We start from the raw sequence: 12,487 nt of genomic DNA on the forward strand, positions 1-12,487 counted from the left end.
TGGACAATCACAGTCAAGATAAGAGTAAGCATTTGAAGTGTTTTACAATAGCATAACTTTTCCTTTTATTACCCTCCCTAAGAATTTGGAACTGGAATAGATGGATTTGAGTCTAGGAGGATAAGGAAAGATGCATTTGACATCTCTCAACACAAAGTAGTCTTGGTGATTAATGCCCCTTCTATTCTGACATAGGCATAGCAATAGGGACTTCCAATTACTATATGTAGAATGAATGAATGAATAAGCATTTATTAAATCTTGTGATGCATCAGGTCCTATGCAAAAAAAATAATAATAATCTGATACAATCAGATATGTGCCCTCAGGGAGCATAAGTAGGGGAGTAGTAACCAGAGAAGATTTTGTTCTGGGAAATACAGACATCATGAATAAAACCACTGGATAGTCAACTGCCATTCCCTTTACAGAAGCAATGATATTATTCATTTGATTACAGTTCCCAAAGCAAATGGTGAAAAGAAATGGTTGTTTTATGCTCAGGTTAGATAATTGGAAAGAATATGAAGTACGGTCTAAGGCTGGCTAGATATTGTGATTTAGATGAATTTGCATGTATTCACATACTGATTAGGATACCTCAGAAGGTCAGCAAAATAAAAGAAGGTGTCTAGAGCTCTAGGCCAGAGATTGTCCAGGACCGGTAAGGGTAAACAATGAAGAGGTAGCATCTTAGAACATTAGAACCAGAAGGGACCTTGAAGTGCAATTTATAAATAAGGAAACAGAACTAGAAAGCTTAACCTACTTGTCCAGGATCACATAAGTTAAAGGAAAAACTTGTAATATTTCTGGATCAGAGATAATTTTATTTCCTACTTCCAAGTTAACATAGTAGTAGTTTTTCAGTAGTGATTACATCAATACTCATTTTTCCTTGTCTCGAAGCAAGGAAATCCCTTTGTATCAATACCCAATATGAATATGCAATATCTGTCCTTGGCATCTGATTGTGATGGTCACCTAAGAATGAAACCTATAAACTTAATGAAAACCATGATCTGACTAGTCCTAACAGCTAGAATAGCTCCTGAGTTATGTGTGGACACATATGCATATTTTTGTGTACACATGTGTGTGTATATATATATATATAATGACAAAGTCTTTGAGGTTTAGGAAAAAATTACTGGAAAACCTTTCAGCTTTCATAACTGGTCTGGGTTATCAGGTTCTCATATACTACAAGTCATCCTTGGGTTGAGCTCTGATGGAAGACAACAGAACCAAAAGCTTCTGAAAGTATGTCTATGATGCTCAAGACTATCTCATTATATAATGAGACATATATCTCATTATATATATGAATATATATTTCATATATCAAGAGATAATGAACTGGACAGCAGATCAGCCAGAAGCCCAGGCCATAAAGCAGAAATTGGAGATGAACAAGATCAGAGCAAAGCAATATAGAGCTTACCTAGAAAGAGACTGCCCTGAATAGCTACATGAATACTTAAAGAGACTGGAAGTGAAATCCTGAATAAGGTATAATGCTCACAAGAGTTTCTTCCATATTCTCTCTCTCTCTCTCCAGATAGATATGTGGATACGCACACACACATGCATATTTAATCTACTGGTAAAGTTAGTATATTTGTTTGAAGCTGATCTCTTTCTATGACTAGTCACTGGGATGAAATGAACTGAAAACTTCAATCTCCCTGGAAGTGCATTGAGAGAGGCTACTCACCTTTTTCTTTTAACTGTACCTTCAGTGTCCCCATTGGTGACAGTGACCAGACATGTCACTCACAAAGGTATTATCACTCTGAGATGCCAAGCCCTCAGTTTCTCCCCAATGTCCATCACACTGAGCTGGTTATGGGATGAGAAGCAACTGAACCAAGGAATTGAGCTTGGGGACATCTATCCCAGGTCTGGATAGCTGTGGATATCACCCCAGGAGAAGAACAGAGATATGCCTACCAAATAGAACACATGGGACTAAATCAATCCCTCATTATGACTTGGGGTATGGACCAGAATGAATAATGCAGAAAAGAGAACTTTTCTTTATGGGAAAAATGCTTTGATTTGGGAGGTAGGAGGGCGGGGAGATGGAATTGTGGAATCATGGGCCCCTAACCTCCCTATCCTGTTTCAGAACATGGTCCACTGTCTGTCACCCTGGCTACCAGGATCTCCACTGGGATCACTGTTAGCATCACCATTACCACCATAGTTATCATCTGGAAGAAAAGGAATATGTCAAATAAGTAGGGAAAAGGGGAATGGTTTTTGCCTAGCTGATTATAGTAAATCCTAGGACATAATGATTTACTTAGCATTTTTAAATGGTTCAGCATCAGAAATGGGCATGGTTTTAACATGGAAGTGCTATTAAATAAGATGCATCACTATTACCTTTGCTTCTACACCCTAAGTAGGGAAGAATTAACTATAACTCTCATTTTTCTATCTCTCATTACAAGGCTTCTTATCTCCACAGGAGGATTGACCAAGGAACTACATCCTAAGCTGAAGATAAGTGAGCAAGACATATAAAGGAAATCAAAGGAAAGATGTCACATACCACTTTATTTTTTCTTAACATACCTCAGAACTTAACACTATATTCTTCTAAGGAGACAAGGAAATTATCAATCAGTAAATATTTCTTGACGATCTGAATATCCATTATATAACAGCAATAATAACAGCTAACAATTATATAGTGCTTATATGCTAGTTATTATGCTAAGCCTTTTTCAGATATCTCATTTGATCTTCACAACTGTGAAGTAGATATTATCCCAATTTACAGATATTGAAACTGGAAAACTTAGTTCTTCCTAACTCCAGGCCCTTTCCTTTCTCCACTACACATCACCTAACTGCCCTTTCAAAGATTGGGAGCAGGAAATGTTGAAAAGTCCAGGGGAACATTCAAAATAAGTTATTCAGGTCACCAAGGTTCTTTTTCCAATGTTTTCTACTACTACTACACTATGCATTATTTACTTTCTCAAGAAGTTCATTTTCTCTTATAGCATTATCACCTCTATATTAATGCCCAATTTATATCTTTATCACTGAACTGTTTCCATGGATATTCCAAAATAACCAACACTTCTCTCTCTCTCTTTTTTTTTTTTTTCCTCTCTATGGCACCAGTATTTTCAGTCATTTGGGCTCACTAACTGGAGTCATCTTTGACACCATGTTCTCCTTTACCTCAGTTATCCAATATATCACCTAGTTCTATTATTTTTCCTTTTTAATGTCTTTAAGCATAAATTCTTTCTCTCCATTCTCACTGCTACCACCAGATGCATTGATACCAGAGAAACTGAAGTCAACAGAGATTGCTTTTTAATCTTTAATGTGGAGTTTAGGCTAGTCAATCAGATGGGACTCTTGTCCAAAGCATTCAGTACAGATAAACCAAGGCAGGGAACTTATATAGGGTTTTAGCTAACTAGGGTTTGCAAACAGAATATATAACCTGAGTATACAAACTTATAGGGGAAACAAAGGCAGATAAAGGGGGCAAGGACACAGAGGATAGACAAACCATAATTCAGGAAAGGATAATAATTTAATCCTGACAGGATAGGGGTCAAAATAAGGTGGTCAAGAGTAGGAGACATCAAAGTGTGGGGAATACTCAAAAGGAGGGGAAATTATCCTAACAAGGATGGAGATAATGCACCTGGAGTTTGACACAATGGTATGTTAAGGTGATTGAAGCTCCAAGATTTTTCCTGGACTTTTAAAAACTCAAATTCCAGTCCTAAAGGCAAGGAAGGAGTGGGAGAGACCAAAGTGGGTATGATTTTTTTCTCCAGGGCTCAACATCATATTCCTGTATGTCTAGATTATTTGCAAAAATCTAACTACCTTAATTCCATTCTCATCAGACTTATACCACACACTAGCAGATTAATTTTCCCCAAAAAATCATCATGCTACCATCTTTAAGAGAACTTCTATGTTGACTTGGAGTGATTGTAAAAGGAAGGCAACAAGAGGTCATGCTATTGCAACTAGTAAGAGATGTCTTTTCTTTCATTTCTTTTCAATAAACTGACCCAGATGAAGGAAAAAGTTGTAAGAGTCAAGACATTCTCCATTTTCCCCTCTATAATCCCAGTGGAAAGAGCCCTGGAAAGTAACATCCATGCTATGCATCTATCACCACCATTTTTTCACCTTCTACACATTCAAGTATCCAGACTTTGAGTGGATGTCAGACTCTCATCTGCACAATATTAGACTTCATATTATCTCTCAGTGGCAAGTCCTTGAAGATAACATAGGATACTGATTAAGGTTAAACCTGAAATTTGAAGTTTTGATAAAGAGATTAGCAGAGTCTGTTTCAAAGGGTTTCTAAATCTTGATAAGAGTTACTATGATGTTGGGCCATAAATAGTAAATCTCTGGAGAATTTATTCAGTCTCAAAAGAGATTTTTTACAAATTTACTTTTCAGTTATCATTTCTAGTCTTTTTATTTCTCTCAGGCAGTCAAAGTCTAGTCAAAATGCCCAACTAAATGTACATAGCATGATTATAGCTACCATCTAGGTGCATTTATATAGGTTGTGCCCTCTATCTACATACAATGCAATCCCTCATCCCCTCTCTGTCTTCAGCAAGGCTTCTAACATCTTCAAGCACTCGGATGCCACCTCATATATAAACACTTTCTCGATTTGTCTAATTAGATAATATTCCCTCCCTCTTAAAATGGTTATATATATATATATATATTGCATTTACTTATCTGTATACATCTTCTAGATACTAAGTAAAATATGAACTCCTTGAGGACAAACTATATTTTTTGTCTTTGCAAAAGTAGCATACAATAGCCACTTAATGTTTATTAAAGTTAGGGTAACCTATACTGGTCATTTGCACTGAGCACTCCCTTTTTGTGATTGTTTATGTTTAATATGAAGGTTATATATAGTGAATACATAATTAGAAAAAAATTGTTCCTTAAAATGTTAATTTGACTTGTTTCTCTACCTAGTAGAGGTAGTCTTCTCCATCATGTTTACAGACAAAGTGACAAATTCTTGTAATTCTGGATTTTCTTAACTATCCATATTACAAGGATTTTCTATCCTTCCACATTTCCTGATGACCTAAAAGCAGAGCTAGAAAAGAACACTGAATACAGAGAGAAGCACCTGGAAAAGGCTGCAAACTTTTTAAAAGATTTAAAAGATAAAATATACTTGTGACTTACCGCAAATGTATATGACTTAAGTGTAATTTGAATCCTGAAATTTCTTATAATTGCAATAAATACTTCTCATCATATGTAAGTAACTACTACAGTGGAAAGAATGGTTGCAATACAGTAGAAGAAAAAGTAGAGAAGTAGAGAAAAGTAAGAAATGTCATGAATCCAGATAAACATCTTAGAAATAGAACTTGCTTACTCTCATTCTATTTCTTTTTATTCTTGGGCATTGATAAGAGAACACAAGCCCAAGACCAAAATCAAAGGGTAACACAGGGTAAAAAGAAAGCTTTAGGATTTGGTGCTGTTCACTGAAGTTTCTCATGTTAGCAAGCTCATTTTGTGTAGACTTTTCCTTCCCACTCAATACCACCACCACCACCATCACCACCACCACCATAATATGCCCTCTTTGAAATTCCCAAAGAACATTTAAAAATCACATTTTATTATTTTGGGAACATTACATGTCAAGAGAAAACAAAGTCTTGCTAGCACCCCTTTGAACTTAACCCCTTAAAATCTCACTGATAGGCAAAATCATGCCTAGAATACTTCACTAAATTCAAGGGATTCTGTAATACCAAACTCATAACTCACAAACCTCCACTAAGGGATGTATTTTCAATAGTTGACTTGAAAACAGAATTAGGGCAAAGAAAAAGAGTTTTACTTAAATAGCCTTGGAAGAGCTAAGAAATTCTTTCAACCTGCTCCTTTCTACAGCTTACCTTCATTCTGTATCTGGATCTTCTGGACTTAACATTCTTGGGCATAATGTTTTCCACTGGACATGCCGTACTCCAAGATATCGCTGAGGAAGACAGAGACACAATGGATATAGTGCTGGACCTGGAATTTGGAAACTTCAAATTTGGATTTAGACAAGTTAACTGTGTTACTCTAGTCTAGTCACTCAATCTGTTTGCCTTATTTTCCTCAACTACAAAATAGGAATTATATCATGTACTATGCAGGATTGTTAGCAAAATAAAAAGAGAAAAGTGAGATACTTATAATAGCACTTAACATAGTGCTTACAAACATTAAATGTTTCCTTTCTTTTCTTTGAGCATAGATAGGGTAAAAGAGACATCCTCTTCCCCACTGCTGAAGTCTTAAGAATGGATGAAGATAGAATTATTCCCTCTCAAGAGGGAGAAATAAAAAGTTCATATAAAAGATAAACTTTATACATCCTTTCAGACCTAGAACAATATTACATTTTTAAAAGTTAAGAATCTGAATAGAATTGTAGAAGGGTTAGCTCTCTACAGACTAAGGATTAGAAAATCTTACATATTATTACTCAGCTATATAAAGAATTTTTACCAAAATTCACTGAAAGACAAATTCAAAAAACATTAATTACTCTAGACTATATAAATTTTCAGTCACAATAAAAATATGATCAATAAAGTGTAATGGGCTAAGGCTTGAATTGATGCACTGAGGTCCCAAGCACATGAGGCTAAATAGTAATTGGATCATACTCTATTAATATATAAGCTTGGAGAAAGAATGGCCCCGCCCACTCTTTGTGCAAGTCCTGATGTGTTGTATAGGAAATGACGATTCTGGTGGGTGGAGGCAGGGGAGTGAAAAAGGAAGGGGAGGAGAGCTCAGCCCTCACTTGCTCTGCTAGCTGGTTTCCTGTCACAGCTGCCCATATTGCTATTGCAATCCTTCTTGCCTATATTGCTATCCCAATCTTTTTTCACCTCTTCACTTGAATAGACTGAAGATTTTTTCCCTTAACCTGAGTTCCTGACTCCGTCTGATTTTAAATACGCGATCATTACAATAAAGAACATAAGAATAATACATAGAATTTATATAGCTCTTTAAAGTTTACAAAATGCTTACAAATTATCTCATTTGATTCTCACAAAGTAGATGTAATTATCCAATTTATAGCTGAAGAACTGAGGCAAACGAAAGTGAAGTGACTTAAAAGACCTGGGTTCATACAACTAGTAAATATGACCCTGGAATTAGTTTTCATCCATAAAAGAGAATGTACTTCAAAAAATATAGTTATAATAAAAACCTAACTAAACACAAAATAGAAATACTTAAAATCATAAAAATTTTTAATCCCACAATTTTGGATTACTAAAATTATAAAGTGGGTTTAAAAATATTACAAAAAACATTTACAAATTATACACTAACACAAATGATAAATATTTACAATAATATAAAATACCCAGAAGAAAAAAATAAGAAAAAAATAATCTTAAGTAACCCATGAGAGAGAATTGAACAAGCTATAAACTCTCTAAAGAAAAATTATTTACCATGACCAATTGAGTTTAAAAGCAGGATTCCATTAAATAACTGTAGTTTTGATACTTAAGGGAGAGATAAAACAGAAGAAAATAAATATAGGCCAGGATTTCTTAAACTTTTTTGTTATGCCATTGACAGTAGTATAGTGAAATCTAAAGTTTTTAAATGCATAAAATAAAATGCATAAGATTGCAAGGAATCAAAACACATTAATACTATTATCAAAATAAGATTATGTATCCCAATATAAGAACCTCTGCCAAACACCAATATCTCTATTGGTGCAAAACTATTGAATAGCAAAGATCATATATAATAGAACATAATAAGGAGATTATATACCATGAAACACTGGATCTATACCAAGAATGTAGGGTTGGTTTGATATTAGGAAAGCTATAAAAAAAATAGATCATGTTACATACGCATTATACATATAGTACATACAAACATTTGAGTGCACATAGACATTTTTAGACATTCATTTTACTATGGGGGGAGGGGAAGGGAATATAGATTTATGATTTCATTGATTCTTGGGGAAGCCAAAGCCATCTTTTGTACTTGGTATGGCAAGTAGTCTATCTAAAACCAAGAATTTGAATGTGATGGAAAAAAACAAGACATTTCCAGTAAATTCAGGGTAAAATAGTTATCTGTTGCTACCACAATTACTTAACAGATCTAAAAATAATAGCTACACAGTAACACATTTTAAAAGAATATGAAATACAGAGAAAACAAGCATTACTTTATACAATAACATTTTATTTTAAAAACCCTACAAATTTAAGTCAAATATCTTCCATCAAGTAAGCAAGATATTATAAACTCATGTAAATTATATTTTCTGAAAATTACCAACAAAACTAAACAAGATAGAAAAATTAAATTTCAAATCAATATATAAAATGTGTGACTCTACCTACACAAAGGAATTGTGTAACAACTAAGCACTCTTTACAGAAATAAAAACAAAAGATTAGAATTTTTTAAATTGCCAATAGCTAAAAAGCAGTAAAGTGAACTCCCCATATTCCTTCCCTCCTGTACCTAGCAGACAGAACATACTTTTAAAATATTTGTAGTATTTAATTTGTAGTTTAGTTTAACCTGTAAAATGGGATTGTACTACTAGATAGTAGCAAAACCCTCTTCCAGTTACAACTGATTTCACCTTGAGTTGATGCCACTCCAAAACACACAAACTTTTCCACATTTTCTCAGTAATTTGAATTTTCTTGACCTAATAACCTAGGAATATTATTACACATCAATCCTGGGCTCTCCAAATAAAGTTAATTCCTCTTAGTTCTGTATATGTAGAACAATGAAAAAAATATATATATATATATCAAATGACAGGGTTCTACAAGGCAGAAACCCAATAGACAAATTTAAGTTCTGTCACTAATGAGAATTAGTAACTAGGTAATCACTCTTTGGCTTAAAGTCTTTCATGCTTTTTGAAGTAGGCTGAATAATCAGTTCTTTAAATCCTAGAGGAGCCAGATTGCTAAAATCAGCAGTCTGCAATCTTAAGTACTGCACTTTAGAAAAAAATAAGCTGCAGATGTCAAAGTCACAAGTAGCTTTTTATAGTTAGATAAGATTTCAAGATTGTCTTAAGCAAGCACTACTCAGTTGATTTGATTCTACCAGTATTTAACACCACCCAACAAAAAAAGACTAGAATCTCAAAAGTACAAAACTTCCAACCCATTGATAAGGCAGAAAATACCAAAATACTAAATTTTGGTCACACCAAAAACAAGCAAGCAAAATGCTCTTAGCAGCCCATTTTCAGAGACAAGTTTCTTTCCGGGTAAGTGCTAAGCAGCTCTCCGTAAGAGGTCTGATGGTGGCTCTTAAAAGAGCCTTTGGGGGTTTCTAGAAAGAAATTGACAGCTAATTTACTTCTTTTTGGGCAACACTTTCTTAGGCTTAACAGCCTTAGATTTAGCAACCTTAGCCTTAGGTTTCACTGCCTTGGCCTTAGCCGGACTCTTGATTACTTTCTTGGGCTTGGCTGCTTTACTAGTCTTGGGACTCTTGACTGTTTTCTTGGCTCCAACCACTGCCGGTTTCTTTGCTTTTTTTGGCGTTTTCACGCTCTTGACAGTTGCTGATCCAGGAGCTTTCTTAGGTTTCTTAGAAGCAGGTTTCTTAGCTTTAACAGAAGGTGACTTTTTGGCCTTGCTCTTGGTTTCGCCTGAAGACACTTTCTTGTTGAGCCTGAAGGAGCCGGAAGCCCCAGTTCCTTTGGTCTGCACCAAGGTGCCTTTGTTTACCAAGCTCTTCAAACCCAACTTAATCCGGCTGTTGTTCTTCTCCACATCATAGCCACTGGCAGCAAGGATCTTCTTGAGAGCTGCGAGGGACACCCCATTTCGTTCAGTGGACGCACCCACTGCTTTGGTTATAAGCTCTGATACCGGGGGACCTACAGCTTTAGGCCGCCCTCCTTTCTTGGCCTTCTTCGTGGGCGCCTTCTCTGCAGGTACTGGAGGTGGCGCAGTGGCTATCGTAGAACCAGGATCAGAAGAAGCCGCAGGCGCTGTTTCCGACATAATCATACAACGTGGGCAAAAGTAGAAGTAGGAAACTAGATTTATGCGAACTAAAAAGGAACGGCTTCGACCAGCGGTATATATAGGGCGGAGCTGCGCCGTGATTGGTGGGTTGCTTAGCCCACTTGTGGGCCCTGCAGTCTCTGTTCTGACTTCTAAATTGTGTTTGTTACACATCAAAAAAAGGCCAAACTCAAATAATTCCTTCGTCAAACTGACCAGTTTTTGTCAGGAAATCATCCCTGGACTCTCAGGCTTTACATACCTTTTTTTCTGTTAATACATATAAAATATGACACCCAAAGTTTTCAAAAATACTTACAACTTTGAGCACAATTCAATGTCAAAAAACCCAAGTTGCTCTTTTCATTATAAATTTAAAATAAATAGTTAAAGGGATGAGGTTTGTGACCCTTTAGAGATGATTCTTCATGTGTCTGGCCTCTTAATTTATCTAAAAAATAAATTATCTGTATTTGAAGTTTTGCTAAAAATTTCTCTGTAGATGAAGAAAGTAACACAGGCTGCTTAGAGTGCAGTCCATGGTCCTAGAGAAAACCTTTAATCTTTCTGCTAATTAGTATCAGTTCCTATTAACCTTGCATTTTTTAAAGTACTGATTAATTTGACCAAAAAAAATTATTTCATATTTAGGCTCAGATACTTTTGTCTTCTTTGCTATTATACTACTTTATTGTTAGGGGCCCTTTTCTATGAAGGACTAAGATCCTAACAAAGTAAAAATCAACAATTAGTTGACTTGTTTATCTGGGGACAAAAAGAAAATATTCAATTCATTCAATGAGCATGCGGATAAAGTGGATTTGAAATAAGGAAATAGTTTTTTAATAGGCAAGCGGTGCTAATACTACTACTACTACTAATGATGATAATAATACATCTTTATTAATATTCTGACCTTTGGGAAAGAGAAGCATCTAGAGAAAAAGAAGTCTGAGAAGGCAAGCATAGTAATGTGACTGAGAGTATCTTGAACTCTGAGAAGAGACCTAGTTTCAACTTTGCCACTAATGAGAACTGTGTTCTCCATGTAAAAAGTGGAAAAATTTATATTTGTTGAAATTAACAAAACTGAGTTGAATTGAACTAGTGGTTATGAGACCTTTTCTGAGACTTTTAATATTCTTTTCCAGCTATAAAAATGGTCCATAGCAGATAGAGAAACTGGCATTCAAAGAATGAGAATAGTAAATGAAAATTATTTTTTAAAAAGGAAATAATCAAAAGCAAAGAAAATTTTATTTTATGATTTTAGGAAATTTTTCTTCTAAGATAACCATCTACAAAGTTGATCTTGAAGTTAAGACTAAAGTTCAAAAATCTCTGAAAATCATCTCTTCCTTCTGACACCTGTTTTTGCTGTTGTTGTAATGTTAATAGCACTACCAGTTGCCCATGCTTAAGCCTGAAAAATCATTTTTCTCTATCTCCTATATCTAATCTGTTCCCAATTTCTACCAGATTTTTCAAAAGTCCTTGGTCTGGATCCTAATATTTCTATATAAGTCCTTTCTAACTAAATTGTCTTTGAATTTATATCTCTGAGAAAGAACAATTTCAAATTTATGAAACCTAAAACAAAACTTAATAACAGAAAATAGATTTTTTTTCTAAACAAATAAACAAAAAAAAAACAAATAAAACAAAATATATTGCTGGCCATTTTCTACTCAAATATCATATAGTATAACGGTGGATATCCCTATCATTTTATGAGGCAAAAAGTTGTAGTATAAAACCATGCTTAGCATGAAATCAGCGGGTAAAACACAAAATTGAAGTGATATTTGAAATCAGCAAAAATATGTATATGTATGTGTGTGTGAGAGAGACAGAAAAAAAACAAAAAAAAGTGCTTTTTTTTATAAATTAAAGTATACATTATACTTTTTATACTTATCTTAATCATAACTTCATTCTTCAAAAGATGAAGACATCAACAAGAAGAAATGCTAGTCTCTCTCATCCTCACCCATATGAGAACATTTTCTAACCTCCTTAGTGATTGTGATAGTAGATAGAAACATCCTAGATTTGGAAAGGGTAAATTTCAGAGAAATAATATTATTCCATGAGCTAAATTTAACCAAGGAAGAATGCAATCTAAAAACATTTTTTTTAAGGAAAAAGAAAATATGGATGAAATGAAAAAAAAATGAGTTTTCTGAAAAGATGCAAATGAATATGTAAGGAATACATGAACTAGCTGAGAATTTTAAACATGGAAGCAAGTATAAGTAATGGAGAATAAATATACAAATATAATGCTTTAACTTGTTCATAAAGTTCATAATGAACTGAGTCTATTAAAGAAGGCTAAGGATCACAAAAAGGGCAGTTTTTTGTTTTTTGGTTTTTTAGGGTAAAGAAGAATCAAAGAC

The 12,487-nt window shown here is 34.5% G+C and overlaps 1 protein-coding gene across 1 annotated transcript; it reads right to left on the reverse strand.

Annotated features, from left to right (window-relative positions):
• Nucleotides 1-9,382: 9,382 nt before the first annotated feature.
• Nucleotides 9,383-10,408, reverse strand: LOC127560805 (histone H1.4-like). The gene has a single exon (XM_051995681.1). It carries the CDS (start codon nt 10,260-10,262, stop codon nt 9,429-9,431), a length of 834 nt encoding a protein of 277 aa, XP_051851641.1. The 5' UTR covers nt 10,263-10,408; the 3' UTR covers nt 9,383-9,428.
• Nucleotides 10,409-12,487: the final 2,079 nt, after the last annotated feature.

Source organism: Antechinus flavipes, chromosome 4, assembly GCF_016432865.1.
Source record: "Antechinus flavipes isolate AdamAnt ecotype Samford, QLD, Australia chromosome 4, AdamAnt_v2, whole genome shotgun sequence".
Taxonomy (NCBI): domain Eukaryota; kingdom Metazoa; phylum Chordata; class Mammalia; order Dasyuromorphia; family Dasyuridae; genus Antechinus; species Antechinus flavipes.

Bases quoted from the DNA above. Each gene is read 5' to 3' on its own strand.
- LOC127560805 (XM_051995681.1), bottom strand. From the start codon at position 10,262: ATGTGTAACAAACACAATTTAGAAGTCAGAACAGAGACTGCAGGGCCC.